This window comes from Passer montanus, unplaced genomic scaffold (assembly GCF_014805655.1).
Source record: "Passer montanus isolate IOZ18808 unplaced genomic scaffold, ASM1480565v1 scaffold47, whole genome shotgun sequence".
Classification (NCBI taxonomy): domain Eukaryota; kingdom Metazoa; phylum Chordata; class Aves; order Passeriformes; family Passeridae; genus Passer; species Passer montanus.
The window spans coordinates 1180634-1208545 of NW_024369596.1; the positions used below are offsets into that span (position 1 = coordinate 1180634).

The 27912-nt window shown below is 51.3% G+C and overlaps 1 protein-coding gene across 3 annotated transcripts; it reads left to right on the forward strand.

Annotated features, from left to right (window-relative positions):
• The first annotated feature begins 687 nt into the window (after positions 1-687).
• DRD2 (dopamine receptor D2) lies at positions 688-27135 on the forward strand. 3 transcript variants are annotated; one of them, XM_039722181.1, is made up of 8 exons: positions 688-1220; positions 18665-18968; positions 21752-21861; positions 22255-22391; positions 23185-23375; positions 24684-24770; positions 25402-25741; positions 26239-27135. In XM_039722181.1, exons 2-8 carry the CDS (start codon positions 18696-18698, stop codon positions 26430-26432), a joined length of 1332 nt encoding a protein of 443 aa, XP_039578115.1. In that variant the 5' UTR covers positions 688-1220; positions 18665-18695; the 3' UTR covers positions 26433-27135. The 3 variants fall into 3 exon arrangements, with proteins under 3 accessions (XP_039578115.1, XP_039578116.1, XP_039578117.1); XM_039722182.1 differs by having other exon boundaries at positions 25552-25741; positions 26239-26432; XM_039722183.1 differs by lacking the exon at positions 24684-24770 and having other exon boundaries at positions 25552-25741.
• The last annotated feature ends 777 nt before the right edge of the window (positions 27136-27912 follow it).

The following is a 27912-nucleotide window of genomic DNA, read 5'->3' on the forward strand; positions in this document are numbered from 1 at the left end:
ATCAGCTCATTCCTGACCGAACATCCCTGGCGGAGCATCCCTGACCGAACATCCCTGGCGGAGCATCCCTGAGCGAGCATCCCCGGCCGAGAATCCCTCTCAGAGCACCCCTGGCAGAGAATCCCTGAACGAGCATCCCTGAGCCAACATTCCTGACCGAACATCCCTGGAGAAGCATCCCTGACCGAGCATCCCTGGCAGAGCATCCCTGAATCAGTTCATTCCTGACCGAATATCCCTGAGTGAGCATCCCCGGCCGAGAATCCCTGACCTAACATCCTTAAGCCAACATCCCTGGCAGAGCATCCCTGGCAGAGCATCCCTGGCAGAGCATCCCTGACCGAGCACCCCCGGCGCTCACCCGGGAGCTCTGGCGGGGCAAAGCAGCCTTCAGGGAAGGGCCGCTCCCCCGCGAGGGGTTCCTGGGGGTGGGAACCCATCTCTCTCCTCTCCCCGGGGCTGCGGTGGGGGCGGCTGAGCCCCCCCGGCCCCGGCCCCGCGCTCCGCCCGGCGCTGTCCCGGTGCCGGGGCCGCATCCCCGGGGCTGGAGCCGCCCATCCCCGCCGGGGTGAGTCCGTGGGATTCGGGGGAGGAAACTTCGCCCCCTCCCCTCCCCTTCCCTCCCCTCCCCGCAGCAGCGGCAGCGGCAGCGGCGGGCGAGGCAGAGGGGGAAGCGCTGCGGGAATTCGCACCCCGCGGCCGGAGAAGGGAGCTGGAGTGGAAACAGGTTGTTGGGATCTGTCCGTGGGAGGAAGGGGCGGCTCTGCTCAGCCGCCAGCCGAGCCTGGGCTCTGGGAAATGGAGCCGGAGCTGCTGCCTCGCCAGCCGGCCGGGTGCTGAAGGGGATGGACAGCGAATTGCTGCGGGGGAGCCTGGCCCCGGCGAGCTGAGCCCTTCCCGGGGAGCTGAGCCCTTCCCGGGGAGCTGAGCCCTTCCCGGGGAGCTGAGCCCTTCCCGGGGAGCTGAGCCCTTCCCCAGCTCCCCAAGTTCCAGCAGCGCTCAGCCCGGGCTTACCCACGGCGAGTTGCACCTGCCCGCTCCGGGCTGGCAGGGGTCAGGCAGGTGATCGCCTTGCTTTTTGCTCCGCTGCTGAATACCGAGAAGGGTGCCTGGAAGCCTGGGAGAGCTTGGGAAAAGCCACGGTGGAGAGTTGTGGTGTTGTGGATTTATTTGGCACAAAGTGCTCGCGCCTCTGCTCGAGGGATTCGTATGGCGTGAAGGTAAGAGATTCGTGTTGTGCTTTTCTCCCAGAAATAGAAATGTTGTGAATATCCTGGTGAGGGAACACAGGCAGCACTGGCTGCTGTGATCACCACTGCCTAGAGATGTAAATAAAGACAGGAGAATAAGGGAAATATTTGTCATTACACCGAAAGGATCCATTAAGCTGTTCCCTTCCGCCAGACAAGAGGCGAGAGCGGGTTTTCAAACTGGAATTCAGGCTGTCTCATTTCTCCACCTAAACCACTCACTGCGAAGCAACAAACAATTGTTATTGCGTGCTAAAGAGGCATTTGGAGCTGCTGCGAAGCTCGGCTGGTTTTTAGAAGTTTGATGTTTAACGCTGCTCTCACGCAGACACAATGCAGAGAGAGTGACAGGGAGAAGTGGAGGAGGAGGATGTGTGCAGAGGATAGAATGTGGGTACATTCCAGCTCCCCAAGGAACAAGGTTGTTCAGTCAAATTATTTGAGGGAAAACACTCTTTTTTCCTCTTACCACACTCAGTCTTTTACATCAAGGCAAGACTGGCATCCTTTCAGACTTCGTGCTCAGCGCCACTCCTGATGTAGAACAATCTTCCCCAGTGGAGAACAGGGGATCTGTCACCTTTCCCGAAGAACCCCAGGAAGGAAACCTCTCAGAAATTCTTCTCTGAACGCTGCAAGCAGATTTTGTGTTTACAACCACCATAATTTCTTTTTTTTCCCATTCCCCCCAGCTCTAAGTTCCATCCAGCTTTTTGAAACCAGTGCAAAGTGTGCCTTTAGGGCAGGGAACCAAACCCCAGGACGCTGCTGGGTCCTGCTCAGCGCTGGAGTATTTTTGTTGTTGTCTGTAGGTTGTTTCTACCCCAGATCACACATCCCCACTCGGTAATTCTCAAGTCTCTCCCTCTCATCCCGACTTTCCCACATGCCAGGCGTGGAACTGCAGAGCTCCCAGCATGTGTGTGGAGCATGAATCACTTGGAGTGGAGCTCCAAGTCGAAAAGAAAAGCAGCCTGGGTTGTTTTATAAATACCCAGGGTTATAACAGAGCTGGTCAGATAGGTTACACATGCAAAACAGCGTGGGCTGGGTTTCCTGCGTGCTCAGGGTTTTTGGCATGATTGTTCTTTACATGCACCGTGGTATTAAGAACTCACACCCCTGGTTTTTATCTCTCTTGAAGTAATTGCTTGTAGTAATCTAGAAAAAAACTCTTGGCAATATTTCTGACTCCATCAAGTAAAGACTGCTGTAGTTTTTGTTATTCCCCCCCCCACCAAACTTCTTTTCCATGCTGCAGAAATTCTGTTTCGCTCAAGGCTTCCTTCCTTACTTCTGAACAGAGTTTTGTAAAAGAGTTTTCTACTGATTGATGAACCCCTGTGTAAAATCTGCTGTGCTTTCTACATTTCCACCTGACTTCCATGGGCACACACACCCTGTGTGGGGAAAAGAGCTTCCCTGGCACACTGGAGGAGAAAACGTGCAAGCTTTGGGCTTAGAGAGAAGCCTGTGACCCCACAAAGCAGGGGAGCAGTCAGTGGGGTGTCTTTAAGAGCTCCTTCCCTGTGACATCCTGCTCCTGTGCCACTGCCACCCTGCAGGAAAGGGTTTGGATGGGATGAGTGGCCACACAGTGCCTCCCGTTCCCGTCCTGATGCTGCCCCACACCCCAAATCACCCCGAGCTGAGGGGGATCCCCCCCTGAGCCTGCCTGGCCGTGGGGATTGAGTGATTTGTCCCCACAGAGGTGTCAGGGTGACCCCTCTGTGCCCCCGTGCCAGGCAGCAGGACACAGGGTGCCCTTTGTGTGCCCAGCCCTGCTCAGGAGCCACACAGGGACACAGCTCTGCCCCATGGCACTGCCTGGATAGGCCTGGAAGTGTCCCCTCTGCCCTGCCCTGGCTGCTCCAGGCTGCTCCAGGCTGTTCCTGGATGCTCCAGGCTGCTCCAGGCTGCTCCTGGATGCTGCCCCAGGTTGCTCCAGGTTGCTCAAGGCTGTTCCTGGCTGCTCCAGGCTGCTCCTGGATGCTCCTGGCTGTTCCAGGTTGCTCCAGGCTGCTCCTGGCTGTGGCTCCAGGCTGCTCCAGGTTGCTCCTGGATGCTCCTGGCTGCTCCTGGATGCTCCAGGCTGTTCCAGGTTGCTCCAGGCTGTTCCAGGTTGCTCCAGGCTGTGGCTCCAGGCTGCTCCAGGCTGCTCCAGGCTGCTCCTGGATGCTCCAGGCTGCTCCAGGCTGCCCCAGGCTGCTCCAGGCTGCCCCAGGCTGCCCCAGGCTGCTCCAGGCTGCTCCAGGCTGCAGGCTCCAGGCAGGGTTCACAGCAGGGACACACCTGCTGGGAGATGCAGCTGGAGCAGCAGAAAAAGCTCACTGTGCAGCTCGGAGCAGCTCAGAGCAGGCAGGAGCCGTGACAGAGCTGCTCCCCCTCTGTGGCACAGGCCTGGCACAAAAAGGGCCATTCCCTGGGGGTTCTTCTCCTCAAACCCACCCTTTGCTCTAATTTAGCAAATCTCCACCCTCCCATCCTCTGGGTACTTCAGCTCTGGATTTGCAAGTGAAGCTGATGGAGCCAGGAATATCCTGAGCTGGAGGGACCCACAAGAATCATTCTGTGACAATCACCAGACACAAATTCCTAAAACAGCAGCCAAAAAAACCCACCAAACCCTTTGAAAAACATTCATCTTCATGGTTTTGTGGCTCTCCAGTTACAAACAGGATGGATTTGGCTCACGCCCCTCACAATCCTTTCAGGATAACTCGTTTTCAATTTCACCCTCTGTGCACAAATTCCTTGTGAGGAGGGAAAATCTGGGACTCAGATTTGGATTTCCCACGTGCCCGGAGCTGACTTTCCACGGCAGGAGGTGCAGGACAGTGAACACGTCCACCCTGAGCTGGAGAGCCCTGGCACAGGGCTCTGGATGCAGAACGTTCCCAGGTGCTGTGGACCCTGGGGAATTGCAGTTCCGAGGGAGAGAAGTCCACAGATTGTTAATGAATGCACAGAAACCAGGCTGGCACAGCAAACAGTTGGGTGGTGGGGGAGTGTTTGCAGAAACATCATAAACATTTCTCCATCCTCACACTCCTGCCCAGGCGAAGGCAGGATGGGATAAAGAGATCCCAGACTGGTGGAACTTTGGCCTGCCAGGGTTATTTTTCTAAGGCTACAAGTGAAAATACAGTGGGCTGAAGATTAAAATGCATTAAGGCTTGGAATGTAGATTTGGAAAGCTTTGTCTGGGATCAAACTTTGCTGACTTTTACCCCTAAAAACTTGGAGCAGCTCCTGAGGAGCAGGGACACTGAGCAGTGAGTGCCAGCGAGATCCTCTGGGGAAGGGGGAGGCAATTGTTTAAGTCCTGTCAGATGCATCATCGCCTGTGCTGTTACAAAACCAGCCCAGATTCAATCCGAAGTGATTGCTAATAACTATTAACTCCTCTCCCAATTGTTCTGCTTCAATCATGTTTTCTCTCGCTGTCCTTCACCTGGGTATTTTTAGCATTGTGATTTTTTTTTCTTTTTTTTTTTTTTTTTGGAGATGTGACTGTGTGTTCAGTTGCTGCTTCTCTGTACATCCCTCCCAATTATCCCGGTGGGTATTTTTCTCTCAACCCCCCAGCATGGGTTTATTTCTGGTTTACTCTTCCCTGTTGCTTTCCATGTGGTTATGTGGGAGGCTGCGCTTTCTTTATCAAAGCAGAGAGCCATGATTAGTCCATTCAGAAAATGTAAATGCAGCTTTATGTGTTCTGGAGCGCTGGGGAGAGGGGGAGACTGCAAGGAGCAATAAAAGCTGAGATAACAGAGCAGCACCAGCCCTGCAGGGCTGCCCGGCTCGGGCACGGCCACACTTCACACCTGAGAGAGGCATAAATAAACCCAGGAGCGCCTGGGGACAGGTAATCACCGAGTCACCGAGAGAGGAACCTCTGCAGCCTCTGCTGGGCATCCTCCCGCGTTTGGAGCTCCTTTCCTTCACCCCAAATTTCTCTGTAGCCTCGGCTGTGCCCGTGTGAGGTGTGCCAGGGTCTGCCAGCACTCAGGGGCTGATCAATGCACACAAAAATACAAATACTGGGTCCTTCTCACTGATAAACACACACAGAAATACAAATACTGGGTCCTGCTCTCTGATAAATACACACAGAAATACAAATACTGATTCCTGCTCTTTGATAAATACAAAATAAAAATACTGGATCCTGCTTGCTGATACACACAGAAATACAAATACTAGATCCTGCTTGTTGATAAATGCTCACAAAAGTACTAATACTGGATCCTGCTTGTTGGTAAATGCACACAGAAATACAAATACTGGGTCCTTCTCACTGATAAATGCACACAAAAATACAAATACTGGATGCTGCTCATTGATAAATGCACACAAAAATACAAATACTGGGTCCTTCTCACTGATAAATGCACACAAAAATACAAATACTGGGTCCTTCTCACTGATAAATGCACACAAAAATACAAATACTGGACCCTGCTCTCTGATAAATGCACACAAAAATACAAATACTGGATCCTGCTCACTGATAAATGCACACAAAAATACAAATACTGGGTCCTTCTCACTGATAAATGCACACAGAAATACAAATACTGGGTCCTGCTTGTTGGTAAATGCACACAAAAATACAAATACTGGACCCTGCTCACTGATAAATGCACACAAAAATACAAATTCTGGGTCCTGCCCGCTGCCCCAGGCTGCCAACTGCCGGCACTGGGGATGGATCAGCAAAATCAGCGCCATTGAGAGTGTGCTCTGTGCAATCTGCAGCTCCGGGGAGAGAAATGAGCCCTCCACCAGCAGCTCAGGTTCTTCACTCAGCTCCCCCGAAAGCTGCAGCTGACACACTCCAGCAGAGAGCTCTGAGCTATCACCTGAAATGTGGCACCTCGAGATGACTTGTCTGAACTCCAGCCTGTTTTGGGCAGTCTGGAGCTCCAGCAAATTAAGATTCCCTGCAACAAGCACTCTCTGACCCCCAGCCCCTTTGTATCTCCTTATTCCAAGCTTTTGCATATTTGCAGCTGAGAAAAATGTGATTATCTCTGGGATTGGTGAGTCTGGAATTAGGTGTCCAGCACTTGATCTGTTTGCTCTGAGCACCTTTCAGTTCCAGCCTTATCTCCATCCTTGGGACCCACCCCAGAGAGGGGCCAGGGCACCTCCAGCCTCCCTGAGACGTCCCCACACAGATCTGGGAGGTGAATTTTAGTCACCCGGGTTTGAAGAGCCACAATTATAAAGAACTTGCTAATTCCGAAGCCCTCAGAAATAGCAACACCCCCCCACGTTCACATACATATTGTTGAACAGGAAGAATCACTCATGTCCCAGCACATGAATCATTCATCATCCCCGTGAGGTTATGGATGCTCTAAAAATGTGTTTGTGAGTACTAAAATGGGGATTAGAATAAATATTACAGCAATGCTTCAGCCCACCATGTCCAGGCATGTGTAAAGCTCCTTATTTACACTTTGATGGCAAAACTGTTAGGATTAGAGAATTTTCTTTATTTCACTAACAAGGGAGTCAAAAAGTCAGAATTTCCATGAGAGTGGAGTCCCACACATTGGTTTATTTTTATTTGTGAGGCAGGTTGTGATCCATGCCCGGGGCCTGTGCTGTGAAACAGGAGCTTATTAAAGCCTGACAGTTATTATTATAAAGCACTGCCATTATTATTATTGTTATTATTATTTTGAAACGGCACATGAGGTACCTGTGAGACTCAGGCTGCTGCTTGTCTTTCCTCTCTAGAAAATCTGACTGAAAGAGGAGCAAAATTCAAATTCAGCAAGAGGATGCAGAGCAGGATTTAGCATTTCCAAGGACAGCACTGAGGGAGCAGGTCAGGGGGCTCTGGGTTTATTTCCACGCCGAAGCCAAGGACTGAGGGTGAATTCCAGCCCCTCTGGGCACGTGCAGCTCCCACCCACACGGATTTCCACCCAGGAATAATTCCAGGGCTCCCTCCCTGCCTGCTGCTGCTCCCTGGATCATGGGATGGGTCAGTTTATTGGGATTGGGCTGGGACCAGCAGCACAGAGCTCTGCCCACTGCAAACTGGGTTTATCAGAGTTCCACCCCAATTTTTTAAGGTTTTCTAAGGCTTCTGATGTTTGCATTCTTGTAGCAAACTTTCTCCCACACTTTATATAAATAACTTATTGTTTTGCATTCTTTTATGGAGGAGGAGACATTTGATGGGCTGTTGGTTTGTGCAGTGTCACTGGAGAGGTGGCACTGTCACCTTCCAATCCACTGTCACCCTCCAATCCACTGTCACCTTTGGAAATCTATAAATGTTGGAGTCAGGAAATGAACTGCCCTCTCTACCTTGAGAGCAGCAGCGTGATCGTGTTGTGGTTTTTTCCTTACAGTGGCAGGAAGCCACAGCAGGGAGGTGCTCAGGCTGTGCCCCAGGCACACAGAGCCTTTCCCAGGCCTGTCCTGGCCCAGCACTGGGGTTTTTTCCTGGAGCATTTGGAGGAAAAAGGACTCTGAGAGTCCCAGGGGCTGCAGCACGGCGAGGGCTCAGGGCACCACCACTTCTGGAGGAAATTGGGCAGATTGTCCTGTCCCTGTAGCCAAAGGAAGTGTGCACGTAGAGCAAATGTGGTGGGATGAGGCTGCACTTTTAAAAATCCCTTATTTTGATAGTTAATCTTGGTTCTGGAGAGCTGAAAGAGCCAGGCCTGGCCTAAACCCTTCCCCTTGGAAATGAATGTAAATCAGCACTGGCACAAACTCTGCTTTGCTCAGAGCTCTCTGCTTTCCTGCCCCCCAGCACAGGTTTGGTGATTTCAGGGCCAGGTGCTCCCTGCAGGGGCTCAGGGAGCAGAGCTGGGGTGGATGTCCCAGCCAAGGGACATCCTGGCACTGCCCCTCTGCCATCCCCTGGAGCCCAAACCTGCATTTCCTGCGAGATGTTTCACTGAGGAGAGGAGAAATCCATGTGCAGGAACCCATCCTGTGGGAGGATGTTTGTCTACATGTGATGTCTGGTGCTCTGCACTCGCCTTTGTCATCCTTTACAAGGGTTATTTTTATTTATCTCAAGATTTTTATTTTTTTTCCTCTCTCAGTGTGAAGGAAGAATCAATTAGGAAATCACAATCCTAACAGAAACTGACAAGGAGGGATAATAATAATAATAATAATAATAATAATAATAATAATAATAATAAAGTTTCTTCGGGTCTACACTTCGCAATTTAATTTTTACCACTGAAAATTTCAAATTTCTGATTCAGGAGGCCTCAGAATCGCAACCATCAAAATTTAGCTTAAGAGGCATTGTTTGTAGAGAGAATAAACACAGATTAAAAAAAAGAATGGAAACAAAAAATAACAGGCAGAGCAATTACTAAAGAGGGAGTTCAATAACTTGCACATGTCCATCAGCTTTCAGCATTCCCATAAAAATATTCTATTTGCTGGGTCAGGTGGGACAACACAGAGAGCACTGTGAGTGATTCCTGGGGCCACAGAAAAAACAAAGTCCCAGAGCAGCAACCACAGCAGTGTTTTCCTGGGGATTTTCCCTGGAGAGAACCCCAGTGCTGCCTGAGCTTGTAAAAGAGAATATTTATTGCAGGATGGCCAAGAGCAGAGCCTGCAGGAGGCTTTCCTTGGGTTCCTGTGCCTGGCTCACCTTCAGCAAGTTGGGCACATTCAGATCATAATTTTAGTCTCTGCACCCTGTGATTTTTATTGCTGATGAATTAAACAGTCCTGGCTTCAGTCCTGCCTGAACTTCCACAACAACTCGCACCCAGCACCTTAATTAAAAACATTAGAGCGCCTTGTAATGCTTCATCTGAAAGAAAATCTGCTGCCTGCCAAGCAGGGGAAAATATTCATGGCTTTGTGGAGCCCTGCTAATGACTTTGTGGATTAAAGGGAAATGGCAATCATGTGCAATTCACTGTCCCAGTCACTGGATTTAGGAATTGGGCTCATAATGGATGGAGTGTGCACTTCCCAGCAGGCTGGAAATTTTGCTGACTGTGTAAAAGTCAAATAAAATTCAGGAGAGCAGCAGCTGAGCACGTGCAGTGATCCCAGGGACAGAGAGAGAGAAATTCCTCCAATCAGCCAAAAAATGCAGCACTGAACGTTCCCATTTTTCCCCTGGCTGGGGATTTGTCAGTGATGTTCCCAACAAGTTCTGTGGAATATGGGAAGAAGGTATTTGTATTTCCAAGGTGTATTTTTGGGCAGGATCAGCCCAAAACCATGAAGTGAGCAAGGCATCCTCTCTCAAAAGGTTGGAGACGTCTGGAAAGTCCAATCTGTGCTCCACACCTGAGCTGGGGCTCCACTGCAGCACCTCAAGGAGCTTGCCTGAGTTTTAATGAGCCCTTGATGGGAGAAGTTCAGTTTGGTGGCTCCTGCTGGTGAAAACAAGAGAAAACCTTAAACCACTTTTGTAACAGGCAGAAGGCAAAATAGACACGATTTCTCCTGGAAAATAGTAATGATTTCACCTGAGAATAGCCATGATTTCACCTGAAAATAGCCATGATTTCACCTGAAAATAGCCATGATTTCACCTGAAAATAGCCATGATTTCACCTGGAAATAGCCATGATTTCACCTCAAAATAGCCATGATTTCACCTGGAAATAGCCATGATTTCACCTCAAAATAGCCATGATTTCACCTGGAAATAGCCATGATTTCACCTCAAAATAGCCATGATTTCACCTGGAAATAGCCACAATTTTACCTGAAAATAGCTACAATTTCACCTGGAAAACAGGTGGTACCACACCTGATGGAAGCAAAATCCTTCCACTACCAGACTTCAATAAACGTGAGAGAATTTAAAATGTGGTGTGGGACCCCTCTGCTCTTGGGAAGTTTGATTGACCACGCAAAGATTTCCAAAGGCCAGGCAGGGAAAAATATTGCCCAAAATGCACAAAAGCACCCAGAGGGCACCCAGCTGAGCATCGTTCTTAGGGGAAATACCTGGGAACGATGATTTTCCTAAGAATGTCAGTTTTGTGGCAAAACAAGGAGCAGCACAGAGGAGAATTGGTGGCTCTGTGAGTGGGGCAAGCTGAGCAGAGAGGGGACAGGACGATGCAGCAGCGCCAGGGTGGGGAGGCAGAGCAGGGAGCGATGAAATATTGCAGCTATCAAGGGCAATGAAGCGTTCTGTGCATCTGGGAGCCCCTGGGGAAGGTCACACCGAGGAGGGCAGGCAAACACTTGCGGTGGAAAAGCCCCAGGGCAGAGCAGGAGCTGCAGGGCTCCCCAGGAGGAACAGATGCTGGTTTGCAGAGCTGCTGATCCAGCACAATTCCTGCAGGGCTCAGTGCCCACAGCAGCTGGGAAAGGACGAATCCAGGAGGAGAGGTGGCTTCTCCTCCTCTCCTTTTGCCCGCAAAGATGACAGAGGTGGGTGCTGGAGTCAGGGTCTGAATAGCTGAGCTGGTGTAGCCCAGGGATTAAATGATTAAGGATCATTAGGAGTTGAAATTTGAGGGGAACTGGATGGAGGAATCTCTCTGAGATGGGAGCTGGCTGTGCTCCTTGGCCAGGAGGGACAGGACAATAATTCACTGTGCTTTCTTGGGGTTTGAAGTGGCCCCTGGAGCAAGGGGAGCCATGTGGCCGTGCTGATTGACACATCCTCATCAAGGCTGTGCAAGGGACTGGGGCAAAGCTCAGCCATGGATGGTTTGGGGCTAAATCCCCCAAATCTGAGAACAGGGGGGAGGGAAAGGGGATAAAAAGAGCTCTGCTCTGGAACTCGCTGCTTTTGGCAAACATTTTTGCAAACAAGCTCAGGGGGAGGAGTGGCAATGGAAAGAGCAGATGTTCAACGAGTGCTCGCTGACATAAGTGGAGGGCAAATATTTGATGGCTTCAATCTGAATCATTATTATTTACTTTTAATAAAGTGTGGCTGGAGGACTCAAGAGCTACAGTATCCCTGTGCCAGGTGCTGCATAAACAGGGGAAGCCTGGCTGGAGGGGAAGCAAAAAGGGTTTGTTCAGCCAAGGAATTAACACAACCTATTTCTGCAATTAAATTGTTTTACACTTCAAATGCCAAGTACCAAAACGTGAACATTAGACAGACAAAAACAAATCATGAAAAAAAATCCCCACTCTTAAATATTTGCCACATTTTATCCAGCACTTAAAAGTATTTTGTTCAAATTTCAGCCACTTCTGTACATAACTAAAGGGGGTGGGAAGTGAAGAGATTCAACCTTTCCAATTCCTCAAAATTAACACAATTGGCTGTGTGACTGATTAAGAGTTATTTGCAGACATTGGTGGATGATCTCAAACACAGCACAGATCTAAAGAAATACAGATCACCAGCATTCATGAAGCTGGGAATTTATTAGATTAGTCAGAGGCTCAGATCTCGTCAGAGAGATTTGGCATTAGGATACAGATAAAGGAATTATGAGGAGGAAAAAAAGAGCTTTTGTAGAGAACAGGATGTTGGGTCTATAGCAATGCAATGTTTAATAAGAACCAATATCTTCCAGGCTGAAGAGCTGCCTCTGACAGAGACCATCCCTGTGTGAGAGCACAGGGAAGGGAAAAATCCTTCCCTTTAACCACTGAAAATCGAGATGGGCCCAGTGTTTCTGGTTGTGTGTCCAAAGCTGAGAGCACAGAGTCAGAAATGATTTTTTAAAAAGCCTTTTCTGCCCATCCTCTCCACCCAGCTGAGAAGGGCTCAAGTGGGCTGTGTCTGGAGCAGCTCCAGCTTGAAAAATTCGTCTGCCAAATGTTGCAGAGATCAAAGCTTGCCCTGCACCCACAGATTCTTAACGAACAGGAGGAACCCGAGGCTCTGCTCCAGCAGGACCCAAACCTCTCCTGAATTCCAGGTGGGCAGGGGCAGTGCTGGGCTTTTCTGGGAGGAGGTTGGTGCTGGAAGGAGCTATTTATACCCCAAACTGGTCCTAAAAGGATTATTCATGTTTGCTACCCCAAAGCAAACAACACAAACCCATCCATTACGACCTCTCCTTGCTGAAGTTTAACATGTTGGAGTGAGAAAATGTTAAAATTGGAGGATTTCTGATAAAACCATATTTGGTTGCAAGACTTGGATGAAGACAAGGCCTTAATCTTTAATTTTAAAGACTCCTTTGAAAGTGGAACCTGCTTTTTTATTAGCAGAAGGGCAGGTTGAAGGAAGTTACAGGAGCATTCCTCCTCCTCTAGGGAAGATATCTCTGAATTCTTCCCTTCCATGAGGACTTGCTAAGAAACCTGGAAGGATGAGATTTTTCAGAGGACCTGAAAGCAGCAGGCAGTGAAAACCCAGAGAAATTCAGCTTTAGGACATCCTTCTGCAGGGGGTCCAGCCTGGATTTCAGCTGGGAGGGCAGAGCACCGTCCTGGGAAGGTTCTGGTCCATCACAGGGATGAAGGACGAAATGGGAAAAAGCTTCTTCCCTTTCCTTCCTGCGACACAAACCCAAACTGCAAAAATTCCATAGGGAAAGAGGGATGATGGAAGGAGCAGCACCACCAATGGAGAACTGAGAAATCTGCCTTAAAACCCGGGCTCAGCCCTGACATTCTGGAGTCCCCAGGCGCTGGGCTTGTCCTGCCACCCTCTCCCAGAGGCAGGAAACCCTCCGTGCACTCCAGAGGAGGCTCCTGAGGGTCTCTGCTGCCTGGGAGGGGGTGAATCACAGCCTGGAGCTGGTGCAGGGAGCTCGGAGCCCTGCCATTGCCAGGCTGGGAACAGAAAATAGCGCGGCATCAGCAGGAGCAGCTCGGCTGGGAGACTCAGAGGCCGCGGTGCTGTCACCCCCTGAGCTCTGCTGAGCGCCAGGCAGAGCTGGCATCACCTGCTCAGGGGGACTGAGAACACCTAGCAAGAGCGCCCAATTAGGTATTGTGCAGAAGCAGGGTTGTTTCTGAATCAGAAGTGAGCAATAGCTGCAATTAACACACCCTTGATGTCTCGGGTAGCAAAGGATCTGGGGAATGGGAGCCAGGAGAGAAGCAAAGGAAGATTTTCCAGAGGTTTTTTGGAAGGAGCTGACGGCAGAACTGTTGTCTTGATCGATACGAAGGCTGCAGTGTTGAAATTAGAATTCAGCCCCCTGCAAGCCCCAGCCTGGGCAGGATTTTTGTAGGAATAGTTCTCACAAGACCTGGCTCGAGGAGATCCCTGCATCAGATTTTTGTCCCTAACTCTGCCCCTGTGGGTGCAGGGGTGGCCAAACCTCCTGCTCGTGAAACGTGCTGGTTGCTGGGCACCAGAGAGGGCTCGGGGAGTGTGGAAGGCAGAGCTGAGCCTCCTGCAAGCCGTGCTCAGGTGCAATTACTGCCAGGCCCTCAGTCACGGCTGTCACCTCCCCTGTCACCTCCCCGCTGCAGCTGCATCAACCACAGAGTGCCCGGGGGAGGCTGGTTTATTTAAAGCCACCAGGGCTCTGCTGGGTGACTTCTGTGCCAGCTGAGGAGCCCAGGCAGGGCACGGGCATTTGCAGCAGCACCAGCAGCGCTCCCAGGTCAAGGATTTACAATGTTTTCCTCACTGCTGGCTCTCCTCCTCCTCCTCAGTGCCTGCAGACCTGTCCCCCGAGCAGAAATGAATAGCTAAAGGTTCTCATTTTTTAAGTAAGGTATTAGTGAGATGTCACACGCCCAGCTGCTGGAAAAATGTTTGCAGGGAGGTTTTCTGGAGCAGGGATGAGCAGCAGGGTGCTGCTGCACTGCTGCCATCAAACACTGCAACCTTGCAGCCCCGTCCTGCCCTTGACCCTGCAGCTAATCCATGGCTGGATCAGCTCAGCCACCCTGGAAATCTCCGGGGTGGGAATTACAGTGGCTTTGCTGCCCTTAATTCTCAAGGGAATTTGGTCCTTTTTGGGCTCTTCCTCCCTCAGACCAAGGCTCTGTTTTATCTCTGCTCAGGAACTTCAGCCAGGCCAGAGCCAGGTGCTGTTTGTGCCTTTTCCCTGTGGTTTTTAATCCCTTCCCTCTCCCTTTTCGCCAGGAAAATGCATTTTTTGGGCCGGGCAGGGAAAAGCCCTCCCTTTCCCAGCCAGCTCTTTAAGTGCTTCTTTCTTTCCTCTTCTGAGGAACTGTCAGCACTAAAATCCAAATTGCTCCTCAAAGCAGGACTGAGAGACTCACAAACCTCCTTAATGGCCACCAAGAACGCTTCCAAGTGCTGCCAGTTCCGGGGCTGGGGAAAAGAAGCTTCTTTTTAGGACTGAAAACTCCAATTTTCCAAAGCTGGGAATTTACAGAGTTGTCCATGTAGCTGCAGTTTGTGCCACCAGGATGTGTACTGCATACAGCCTTTAATTGTGTGATCACACCGTTTTAATTCCGAGGTTTGGGTGTTTAAGTTTCCCTCTTTCATGCAAAATATTTGGAACTTTTCTTCTGTTTCATGTTCCCAAATTAAAACATTTTTTTTTTTAAATAGAAACACCAAATCTTTTCCTTTGTACAATATTCAAACATTAACTTTTCCCATGATGCACATAAGGACAAAAATTATTACTGTGAAAATTGTTCTATTTAAAGAAAGAAAAAAAAGCTCTTGAGGAAGAGAGAGAAGGCGAAATGAAAGGAAATGTTGATTACTTTATCCAGGGATTTTTACACACTCCCTAAGCACCATTGAGTAAATTCCTGATGAATGGACACAAGAGATGAGCTATAAATGACTCCTCCAACTCCAGCAGGGAGCTGGAACAGCCTGGAAAAGGCTGGAATTGCTGAGCCCATCTCCCTCTCTGTGGCCTTTCCCTTTTAAAGCCAATTTTATTCCTGCACTCAGAGCTCAGAAAATCCAGCACAGGCCCAAGGGGCTGATCCTGCACACTTCTCCACGTCCCTGCTTTTTTTAATTTTTTTTTTTTTTGTCCCACCCTGCATTTTCTGCATGGTTCTGCCTCCTCGAGATAGTTTTGCATTATGAAAGGGCAACAGGAGAGGAGAAAAAAACTGTTGCTGTATTTAGCATTGATTTTTCCCCTTCACTCTGAGTCACAGAAGCTAACATTTAATTAATTTCTGACACTTTGACAGCTCCTAAGAAGACATTTGTAGAGCTATCAAGTGCTGCTGATAGCACTGTCAGACAGACACTTTTTGAATTATCAGCTATTAAGGACCCATATGCAACAAATTTCCAAGGATTATTATCCAAATTGTTCTCTGAATGAGAAAAGCACACAAAAGCTCAGTGAAACATAAAGAAACCATTGTTCCCAGGTGAATTTGATATTTGCAAATGTTTTGCTATTTTGATCACTTACGTGGTTTAATAAATCGAAGTCACTTTTGTCTTTTATTAAGGAAATTAAGTGGCCTTGGTTTGGGGTGTCTGAGAGCAGGGCCAGATCTGCCAGTGTGGTCTTTGTGGAGATGCAGCTTGGGAAACACGGAATATTTGATCCTTCCACCAAACATGGAATATTTTATCTTTCCACAAAATAGGGAATATTTGATCAATATTTGATCCTTCCCCCAAACATGGAATATTTGATCCTTCCACTAAACATGGAATATTTGATTCTTCCCTCAAATATGGAATATTTTATCCTTCCACAAAATGTGGAATATTTGATCAATATTTGATCAATATTTGATCCTTCCCTCAAACGTGGAATATTTGGTCCTTCCCTCAAACGTGGAATATTTGATCAATATTTGATCCTTCCCCCAAACATGGAATATTTGATCCTTCCACTAAACATGGAATATTTGATTCTTCCCTCAAATATGGAATATTTTATCCTTCCACAAAATGTGGAATATTTGATCAATATTTGATCAATATTTGATCCCTCCCTAAAACATGGAATATTTGATCCTTCCATCCAACATGGAATATTTGATCCTAGGAAGGGCTGAGCAGGGCATGAGGCCCCTGAAACGTGGAATTATTTAGGTGGGAAAGGCCTGGCCAAAGCAGCACCACCAGGAGCCACATCCCCAGGGATCTGGGCCCTTCCAGGGATGCTGACTCCAGCACTGCCCCGTCCCAGTGCCTGACAGCCCTTTCCATGGATTGTTTTCCCATAATATCCAAATAAACCTCCCCTGGCACAACGTGAGGCCTCTGTGACAGGCTCAGGAAAAATCTCTCCCAGGGCCCAGGGAAAACCTCTCCTATGGACCAGGAGAAACCTCTCCCAAGAGACAGGAAAAACCTCTTCCAAGGACCAGGAAAAATTTCTCTTAGGGAACAGGAAAAACCTCTCCCAGGGACGAGGAAAATCCTTTCCATGGGGCCAGGAAAAGCCTCTCCCAGGGCCCAGGAAAAACCTTTCCCAGGAGACAGGAGAAACCTCTCCCAGGAACCAGGAAAAACCTCTCCTCAGGACCAAGAAAAATCTCTCCCAGAGCCCAGGGAAAACCTCTCCCAGGAGACAGGAGAAACCTCTCCCATGGACCAGGAAAATCCTCTCCCAAGAGACAGGAGAAATCTCTCCCAGGGCCCAGGGAAAACCTCTCCCTGTGGCCAGGAAAATCCTCTCCCAAGGACCAGGAAAAACCTCTCCATGGGGTCAGGAAAATCCTCTCCCAAGGACCAGGAGAAACCTCTCCTAGGGACCAGGAAAAATCTGTCCCAGGAGACAGGAGAAACCTCTCCAAGGGCCCAGGAGAAACCTCTCCCAGGGGCCAAACATCCTGCAGGTCTCCCTGCAAATATGGAATTTACATTTTCATACCCTGGCACCAGAGAGAGCCCAAACCAGCAGCACCCAGAGCTCCCCTCCACTCTCCACATCCTCCTCGAGCTTGGTTTGTTCACCTCCCTCAGCACGGAGGAGATTTTGTTGTCTGAATTTCAAGCTAATGACACACAAACCTCTGTCCCAGCAGCTGAATTTCTTTAGGGCGTTGTGACAGAACAGAGAGACAGAAAAAGTCCAGAAGCCACTCTCAGTGGGTAAAACAAGCAGCAGAGCTCCCAGGTTTAGGCACTGCACAGGAATCCCATGGTTTTTTATGTTTTACATGGTTTTTTATGTTTTATATGTTTTTTTATGTTTTACCTCTGGAGGAGTACACAGCTGGTGGCCATGGGCCAGGGAATGCTGGGGGTGTTGCTGTGGTGATAAGATTTTCCAAGGAAAAACCAGGAAAGCCGTGTTGTCACTGCCAGGAGCTGCTGAGGGCTGTGGGGTGGCAGCAGAGCTGTCCCCACCATGTCCCCCTTCACTGTCACCTCACTGGGGCAGTGGCAGAGGCAGCACAGCCCAGCCCTGGCTGCAAAAGCTGCTGCTGTCAAGTCCCATCATTGTCACTGTTCAGGTCTAGGGGTTTAAAATTTATTTATTTCACTGCTGGAGGAAAAAAAAAAACAAACATATAAGGAAAAGACAAAAGAAGAAAAAATGAAAAGAATACAGCCCAAAGCCCCACGAAGCACATGGGAAATAAACAAAGTGGGTCATGGCACTTGTGCCCTGAACTGTGCACACCTAAGAGGGAGCAGGGAATGGCAGGGCACAAAACATCCCAGGCACTCTGAGTCACTGGCACAGAAACCTGGGGGTGAGCTGGCAGTAAAACCAAATTCTGCAATCCCTGCCTGGGTCAGTAGCTCTGCATCCATCCCATTTCCAGGCAAACATTTCACCAGGGCAGGGAGAACAGGGAAATCAGAGAATGACCAGGTTGGAAGAGATTTTAAAGATCGAGTCCAACCCAGCCCAAACACCTCAACTCAACCCTGGCACCCAGTGCCACATCCAGGCTTTGTTAAACACCCCCAGGGATGGTGACTGCACCACCCCCCAGTCCCTAGGAATTCCCAAAATTCACAGAATTCACAGAATCACAGAATGACCAGGTTGGAAGAGACCTCCAAGATCAATGAGTCCAATCCAATCCCAGCACCTCAGTAAACCTTGGCACCCAGTGCCCATCCAGGTTTGTTAAACACCCCCAGGGATGGTGACTGCACCACCTCCCCATTTCCTAGGAATTTCCAAAATTCCCAAAATTCACAGAACCACAGAATTCACAGAATCGCTGGGTTGGAAGAGACCTCCAAGACCTTCGTGTCCAACCCAGCCCCAGCACTTCAACTCAACCCTGGCACCCAGTGCCACATCCAGGCTTTGTTACACACACCCAGGGATGGTGACTGCACCACCTCCCTAGTCCTGAGAATTCCCAAAATTCACAGAATTCACAGAATCACAGAATTACCAGCTTGGAAGAGACCTTAAATATCATAGAGTCCAACCCAGCCCCAACCCCTCACTAAACCCTGGCACCCAGTGCCACATCCAGGCTTTGTCAAACACCCCCAGGGATGGTGACTGCAGCACCTCCCCGGGCAGGTCACGAGCGAGGCAGCAAAAACTTGATTTTTTTTTTTTTCACTCTTTTCATTTTTTCCCCACTTTTTCATTTTTTCCACGTCCTCTCCCCCACCCGTGTGGCAGGGCGGAGCTGGCAGCTGGCACCTGGGCCCCCATGGATCCCCTCAACCTCTCGTGGTACGACGGGGACAGGAACTGGAGCAGGGCCCTGAACGCCTCGGAGGCGGCGCAGAAGCCGCACTACAACTACTACGCCGTGCTGCTGGCCCTCCTCATCTTCATCATCGTCTTTGGCAACGTCCTGGTGTGCATGGCAGTGTCCAGGGAGAGGGCCCTGCAGACCACCACCAACTACCTGATCGTCAGCCTGGCCGTGGCTGACCTGCTGGTGGCCACGCTCTGCATGCCCTGGGTGGTCTACATGGAGGTAAGGGCTTGGGGTGTGGCCTGAGGAAGGATGGGGAGGGTTTAGCAGCCTGGAAATCAGCCTTCTGAATCCTCCCCAAGTGGTTTTCGTGCCCTAAATACAGGTTTTTTTGTTCCCTGAAGTGTAGGTTTTTTCGTTCCCGAAATTGCATTTTTCTGTTCCTGAAATTGTAGCTTTTTTATCCGTGAAATTGCCATTTTTTTTCCAGGAGAAGGATGGGAGAGCAGGTAGTTTGAAGCCCCACTGGTGCTCAGAGTTCTAAATGATGGCCCAATTGCACCAGAAATTCGGGGTCAAGAGGGAAAGGACCCCAATTTTGTGTTCAAAACTCCACCATGGGCATCACACTGAAACCACATGAAATTTGTGGAGGTGGAAGGGACCCACAAGGATCATTGAATCCAGCAATCAGAAAAAAAAAAATAGCAATCAAGGCCCTGCTTCTGAAGGGCTGCAGGAAGGCAATTGTGGAAGCAGGATGGGAATCCACAGCTTTATATCACAATATAAGGGGGGGAAAAAAATCACTTTTCCCAGCTCAGCCTTCAGCACAAACCATGCTGAGTGTCCATCATGAGGGATGATAACAAGGGAGGAGAGCAGGGGAAGGAGGGATCACCAACGAGCCCAGTAAGTCCTGATGCAAAGCCAAACAAAGCCACTGACATAGCAGGGCTGTGAGAGAGCACAATGCTAATTAGCACTGAGTTAATGATTGTTTTCATGGCGCTGGAGCCTCTGCTGAAGCTCATTAATGTGGCCACAGGCTGGTGGGAGGCAGGCACTGCCTCTGGGGCTTCCATCTCCTGCTCTTCTTCCTTTTCCACCAGTTTGAAGCAGAAGCTGGTGCTGGGAGAAGCTCCTGCTCCCTCAGGTCCAGCCAGAAGAACCTCTCAGACCCTTTTGAATTTTAAGGCAGAACAAACCACAAATGATGCAAAATTCTATCCTTTTTCTGGACTCACATACAGGGCTGGTCAGGAACCACAGCTGCCTCATCTGGGACAATTCTCTCCAGGTTTTGTGTCACAGGCTTGGCCTAAAACTCAAAATCAAAATGAAACACTTGAAAAAAACCCAGCCTTGGTGCAAACAGATCTTTTACCCCCCAAATTCTGGAGGTTTCTCCAACACAAATGAAAGCACCGAGAGAAAGAACTGCTGCAGTTCCCAGCTTCCCCCAAACCGTGCCCTCGGGAAATTGGTTTCCCAGAGGTTTGGATCTGGCTGGAAACCTTTGCCTTTGGGCAAATTCTCCTCGAAGTTCCTGATGTAACTGTCTCTTAAGTGCTTTTTTAATCACTGAGTATTCATCTGTCACTCAGGCTTCAATGCAGTCATTCTCCCTTCTTTATGCTGCCTATGGTTATGTATATCAGAGCAGAAATAACTGAAGAATAGATATCTTATTCATTCTATTTTCAAATGCAGTAGGGCTCTATTTTTGTTAGAGGGAAATATACTTTTTTTCATCACATGTCAAACACAGCAGTCCGAATAATTGCTATTAAACTTAATTGGCAAAGTTCAGCTTCAACAGCAAGAGAAGTGAAGAGAAAAAAGGCTACTGGTGCCTGGAAGTGTTATCATTAGTTCTTTGTCTTTAGCACATCGTGTGGAGTGTTAAAGGCTTTCACTCTGAATTAAGCTCATTTTGTTCACCAAAAATAAAAAAAGGTGAGGAATGCCTACCCCGATTTTTTAAACTAAGAAATGAAGGGAAGCTCTTGCTTGTCTGCTGCTGACCTTTGCTGGGTGTAATTGGAAAAACTGTCTGGGAAAAAGCTGTAAGTAAAATTAGAGGTGCTTGGGAATCAACATGAATGTATTTCCCTCCTCATTCTGCCTTGAAGTGCTTCAGGGAGCTGTTTAAGCTCCTTTATCCTCCCTTGTGGGTTGGAGGAGCCTCGTGCTCCCTGGTGGCACTGGAATGTGAGCCCAGCCTTGTGCTGGGGCTGCCCAAACCCACAGAGAGCAGGAGAGGCAACCACAGCAGCCCCTTGGAAGGGGCAGAGCTCTGCCTTTGACCCAGCACAGCCCCAACCACCCACCAGCCTCTCCAAACCCTGCCAAACCCTCCTTTGGTGTCCTACCAGCAGCCCGGCCCCTGGGATTGCTCTGTAGCCCTAGAGAATTGCTTACTAGCCCCAAGGATTGCTCACCAGCCCCAGGAACTGCTCACCAGCCCCAGGGAATGCTCATTAGTCCCAAGGATTGCTCTCCAGCCTCAGGGATTCCTCACCAGCCCCAGGGAATGCTCATTAGTCCCAAGGATTGCTCTCCAGCCTCAGGGATTCCTCACCAGCCCCAGGGAATGCTCATTAGTCCCAAGGATTGCTCTCCAGCCTCAGGGATTCCTCACCAGCCCCAGGGATTGCTCTCCATCCCCAGGGATTGCTGTCCAGCCTCAGGGATTGCTCTCCAGCCTCAGGGATTCCTCACCAACCCCAGGGATTGCTCTCCAGCCCCAGGGATTGCTGTCCATCCCCAAGAATTGCTCACCAACCCCAGGGATTGCTCTCCAGCCCCAGGGATTGCTGTCCAGCCCCAGGGATTGTTCTCCAGCCCCAGGGATTGTTCTCCAGCCCCAGGGACTGATCTCCAGCCCCAGGGATTCCTGTCCAGCCCCAGGGATTGCTCACTAACCCCAAGGATTGCTGTCCATCCCCAGGGATTGCTCTCCAGCCCCAAGGATTGCTCTCCATCCCCAGGGATTGCTCTCCAGCCCCAGGAACTGCTCTCCAGCCCCAGGAACTGCTCACCAGCCCCTTCTCTCTCTGCAGGTGGTGGGGGAGTGGCGGTTCAGCCGCATCCACTGCGACATCTTTGTCACCCTGGATGTCATGATGTGCACTGCCAGCATCCTCAACCTCTGTGCCATCAGCATTGACAGGTGAGGGCTCCGTGCCACCAGGCTGTGCCAAAGCCAGGGTGGCAAGTCCCAGCCACCTCTGCGTGGCCACATTTTACCCGGGACTCAGGGGCTCGGAATCAGTGGGAGTTTTCTGAAGAGCAGCTTAGAGGATCTCGAGGAGCTGTGAGCAGGGAGCTCTGTCAGGAGGCACAGAAACGCTGCTCCTGGGGCTGCAGATGGAATTGCTCTGTGTCCCATGGGTCTGGCACTTTTTCTGCTCTGGGGTGGTGCAGGGGTGTCGGTGGGAAGGGTGGGAGGAGAACATCATGCTGAGCTGACCCAGCTCACCCCTCCTGGTGTGGCTGCAGCCCGCTGGGACACACAGCCTGGGCAGTGGCAGGGTGACAGCAGCCTGGGGGTGTGTCCCTGCAGGTACACGGCCGTGGCCATGCCCATGCTCTACAACACCCGCTACAGCTCCAAGCGCAGGGTCACCGTCATGATCGCCGTGGTCTGGGTGCTCTCCTTTGCCATCTCCTGCCCGCTCCTCTTCGGCCTCAACAACACAGGTGAGGGCTCTGCCTCCTGCAGCCGCCTCCTGCTGTCCTCCCGGGCAGCCAGGGATGAAGGTGGGATCGGGTTTGAGGTGTGTTGGGGATGTTCTGTCCCTCTGCCACCTGCAGCCGCCTCCTGCCTCCCAAATAGACAGGAATAAAGGTGGGACCAGGTCTGAGGTGTATTTTGGAAGTTTTCTGTCCCTCTGCCACCTGCAGCTGGCTCCTGCTGCCCTCCTGGGTCCCCAGATAGAAAGGAATAAAGGTGGGATCAGGTTTGAGGTGTATTTTGGAAGTTTTCTGTCCCTCTGCCACCTGCAGCTGCCCCTGCTGTCCTCCCAGGCAGCCAGGAATGAAGGTGGGATCGGGTTTGAGGTGTGTTGGAAGTGTTCTGAGGTGTATTTTGGAAGTGTTCTCTCCCACTGCCACCCCTCACTGTTTGCACGCTGGCTCTGGGTCTGTTTCATCTCCAGCTGTTCCAGAGCAGGGTTTCACACTCACCAGGACTGGGGTGATGCAGAAGTTCACACAACACCAATCTCTGTTACCTTAACATTTGTCCACTACAAATTCAAAACCCTCCCTCTATTAAAACACACAAAAGGGAAAGCCGTGGGATGAAACCTTCCCCGAGGCAGGAGGGAAAAGGACTGGTGTTCAGGCAGCAGTTTCCTGGGAATGCTGGTTGGATACAGCATGGGATCAGCAGGAGTTTTTGGGGGTGACGTGCCTCCCTCCAGCCCCGGGGCAGCCAGCACCGCGACCCCCTGAGCAGGGCACGCCCACCCTGCAAGGCTTTCTCTTCCAGACGAGAAGGAGTGCATCATTGGCAACCCTGCCTTCGTGGTGTACTCCTCCATCGTGTCCTTCTACGTGCCCTTCATCGTCACGCTGCTGGTGTACGTGCAGATCTACATCGTGCTGCGGCGGCGCAGGAAGCGCGTCAGCACCAAGCGCAGCAGCCACGTGCTGGACTCGGACACGCAGGCCCCCCTGAAGGTACCAGCCTCTGCACGCTCCCCCGCCCTGCTCCCCCTGCCCCACGCCGCCCAGAGCTCCCGAAGGTGGGTGCTGTGCTGGGTTTGGGGTCCTGGCTGCACATCCCGGGGCTCCCAGCTCGCTGGCTGGGGCTCCTGGGGCCTCGCTGGATCTCAGGGGTGTTTGCAGCAGCAGAGCTGCAGCAGGAGCTGCTGCAGTGACCCCGAGCATTGCCTTGGGCTGGGCTGGGGTAGGCAGGAGGCTGCGCCGTTGCGTGGGTCAGTCCTGCAGGATCACAGAATGGAGGAGTGGTTTGGGGCAGGAGGGACAGTAAAGCCCACGGGCAGGGACACCTTCCACATCCCACGTGGCTCCAAGCCCCATCCGACCTGGCCTTGGACACTGCCAGGGATGGGGCAGCCACAGCTTCTCTGGACACCCTGTGCCAGGCCTCCCCACGCTCCCAGGGAGGAATTTCTATCTAACATCCAACCTAAACCCATCCTCCTCCAGCTTAAGGCCATTCCCTTGTGTCCCACCACTCCAAGCCCCTCTCCAGCTCTTGTGGAACCCCCCTTTAGGCTGTCAGGTGTCCCCAAAGCTCAGTGGCAGTGCCTGGGGTGCACAGCTCCTCTGAGGTGTCCCCAAGGCTTGGTGGCAGTGCCTGGGGTGCACAGCTCCTCTGAGGTGTCCCCAAGGCTTGGGCGCAGGGCCGACAGTGCACAGCCTCTGTCAGGTGTCCCCAATGGCAATGCCTGGGGTGCACAGCTCCTCTGAGGTGTCCCCAAGGCTTGGTGGCAGTGCCTGGGGTGCACAGCTCCTCTGAGGTGTCCCCAAGGCTTGGTGGCAGTGCCGAGGGTGCACAGCCTCTGTCAGGTGTCCCCAAGGCTTGGTGGCAGTGCTGACAGCTCCTCTCAGGTGTCCCCCAAGCTCGGTGGCAGTGCCTGGGGTGCACAGCTCCTCCCTGGGAAGGACAGCTCTGCAGGACCAGCCTGTCCCTGCAGGAGCTGCGTGTCAGGGAGCCCAGCTGGGCTGTGACTCCTCTTGTCAAGCAGGGCTCTGGCAGCACAGGCAGCACAGGCAGGGCCGTGCTGCAGCTCCAAACCGTGCTGCCTGCAGAGGAGGCAGCGACAGGGGGACACACAAACACAGCAGAGCTTCGTGGCCTCCATCCCTGCTCCTCCAGGGCAGTTCTCCATCAGTTCTCCATCCTGCTCGGCACCTCAGCTCCTGATTCATCCCTCTGTATTCCCACGTGCCTCCCTTACCAGCTTCCCCTCCCGACCCCTCTCTGCCTGTGTAACCTCTGAGCTGGTGCTTGCCCCTTAGGACAAATGCACTCATCCAGAAGACGTCAAGCTCTGCACAGTTATTGTGAAGTCCAATGGGAGCTTCCAAGTTAATAAGCGCAAAGTGGTGAGTGTTAAAAGAGAAGTGGGAGCTTTCCAGAGCCTTCAGCCTTCCCCTTCTCCCTCAGGACACGAGGTTGATTTATGTAGGGTGGGAGAAAAATAAACCTAAGAGCAAAGGTTACCGTTCAATCTCAAAATTTAAATAGTCTTCCCATTCCTTGGAGTGAAGCAGGGGGTTTAAGCTCACAGAGCTCACAAAGCCAGATTAAGCTCACCGAAAGATCAGCTCTAAAAGCCACGGCATTTGAACATTTTTGTGCCTTTGATTTCCTTCTCCTCTCTGTTATTTAAATCTTGGACTGCATTGGCTTTGTTGGGTTTTGGTTGTCAATTCCAGTTTTATCCATTTGCATTCTGAAAACCTGAATAAAATCTGTAGAGAGTGGAGACAGCGTCTCCCCCATTTCTGAGCCTCTTTGTGCCCAAAAAGAGAATCCTCCAGTGCAGCTCTGTCCATCCCACCTGCCCAGAACACCCAAACACAGCACAGCCCTTTCTGCAGGCGCCAGGCAGGGAGGGAGAAGAGGGACTGACTGTTCTCCAGCATCATCCAGCTTCACTCTGTAAGGAATGCTCGTTGCTCCTCTCTGTGTATTTACCTGTCATTATGTTGTGGACATTTGATTCTTGTCCAGGAGGCAGAGAGTCACATAGAAGAGATGGAAATGGAGATGGTGTCCAGTACCAGTCCCCCTGAGAAAACGGCCCTCAAACCCACAGCACCAAGTAACCACCAGTTGATTGTGCCAGTTGCTTCTAATCGGGGCAACAACTCTACCCTGCAGGCACCCCTGAGCAGCCCTGGGAAGGTGGAGAAGAATGGCCACGCCAAAGAATCCCACCACACAGCCAAGGTCTTCGAGATCCACTCCCTGCCCAACGGCAAGACGAGGAACTTGCTCAAGGCCGTGATCAGGAGGAAACTGTCCCAGCAGAAGGAGAAGAAAGCCACGCAGATGCTGGCCATCGTGCTCGGTGAGAGCGTGCCCTGGCTGCCCTGGGCTCCCTGCAGAAATCCCAGTGCCCGTGTGCCCTGCAGGCTGATTTCCCAACCCCCTCAGAACCCATTTCCCGTCACACATCAGAAGCAAAGGGCTGCCCAGGGGAGGGTCCCTGCTCCCCAGCCACGCACAGCTGGCAGTGCTGCACTAAGGGTGCCCAAAGCTGCCCCTCTCGGGGGCATCTGAGCTCCCAAAATGGGGGAGAGCTCCTGGGCTTGCTGGGGCAAAAGGCAGCAGAGCTCAGCAGAGCTGGCACCCTTGAAGGGCAGAGTTTCTGCTGCGTCTGGGCTGTTCCACGAGCAGAGGAGTTCTTTAGTACCAGGGCAGAACGCAGACCAGGACACTGAGCACGCAAACACAAATCTCATTCCTCCGGGAAATAAATTCCCCTTCCACCAAAGAGAACCTTGCTGAGAATCTGCCCAGCTTTCAGCAATCAAAACCCTCCTCTCTGCTTTTTTCCCCCCCCAGGTGTTTTCATCATCTGCTGGCTCCCCTTCTTCATCACTCACATCCTGAACATGCACTGCGACTGCAACATCCCGCCGGCCATGTACAGCGCCTTCACGTGGCTCGGCTATGTCAACAGCGCTGTCAACCCGATTATCTACACCACCTTCAACATCGAGTTTCGCAAGGCTTTCATGAAGATCCTCCACTGCTAAAAGTCACAAACAGCACCCGCATTTATTTTTTAGGAGCGCAGGGGGGAGAGGACGCGATGCCATCCACGCGCGGCGGGGCAGCCGGGGAGGGGGCTGGAGCTCTTGAGCTGGGCACGGCGCGGTGCCCGAGCGCCTGCTGGGGATGCAGCGAGGCGGGAGGGTCTCTCACCCCGCTGGGTGACCTCTGGACCGCTCCCAAGGGCGCTTTTCAGAGCCACCCCCGCGCTGTGTTGGAAGTGGAAGCGCAAGAATCGAGGCGCTCTCGCTCGGTTCTCGCCCGTGGCCACCCAGCCTGGAGTGGCCTGGACACAGGGTGGACACGGGGTGGCCACGGGGCCAGCAGGACGTGGCGCTGGGTCAGCGGCACAACTCTCACCAAAGACAAGGCCATCCCTGCCGCTTGGAGCAGGAGCCAGCCAGGGCCTCTGCAAGCTCCGTGCAATAGCTTTGCCTTCACCTCGAGCTGACTCACCCGGTGTTTAACTGCTGAAGCCTTCGGAAATTACATAAAAAACAACCCAAAAGACTTTCAGAGGTCCCCAGGCGGGTCGAGAAGGTTCTGCCACCCACAGACCCTGCAGCAGTGTGAGCCTACAAGCCATGGGTGGAAGGGAGGAGGGGGCATCAGTCTCACGTCAAACCATGTGTAAATAGCAATGAATAGGAGGGATTTTGGAGCCCCAAGCCAAAAAAAAAAAAAAAAGAGATGGAGAGAGAAAGTCAAGGAGTGGAACCCTGTCTTGCATGGTGTGCATCCAACAGGACCCCCTCACCTCCCATCAGTGATTTCTGCCCACCAGCATCTCATGTCCAGGCTCTGCCCAGGCTGACAGCAGGGGAGGGGTGGCAGCGTGGTGAATGTACAGACACGAGGACACTGTGCCAGGGGAGGCACCCGCAGCGCCAGGGGCACCCTGAGCACGCCAGCCAGGCCAGGGCTGGCTCTTCTCACCTAAACCAGGGGCCCCAAGGAGCACCTCGGGTCTGATTTGCCTCTGTCTCTCCCCAGGGAGTGCAGAATAACATTGTGCCTAATTTAAATCAACAGTCAAGGAGATAAAACTGTGCATTTTGGAAAAAGCCAGAATAAAAAGCCAAGAAAGCCCCTGCCTGGACCAGCTCCTGTGTCCAAGCTGGACTCTGGAAAGGTCTGGATGTTTCCAGCATCCCTTACTCTCTGCTATCTATTTTTCCATGGATTTTAGGAATGGAAGCCCCACAAGAGCATCATTTCACCACGCTGAATCTGGCACTGCCAAACCCACGCTGTACGTGCTGTTTGTACTCAGTTCACATGACATTTTGCAATATCTCTGTAAATAAAACACAGCAAGGTGAATAAAGCGAGGTGGAAATAGGTTTGGCTAGAAATTCCTGCAGGATGTGGAGCAGCAGAGGGTTGCAATAGCCATAAACAGGGGCAGGCTCCCAGGGTGCAGTTTCCTGCTGTTTTCTAAAGGAGTAAAAACACAATTGGGAG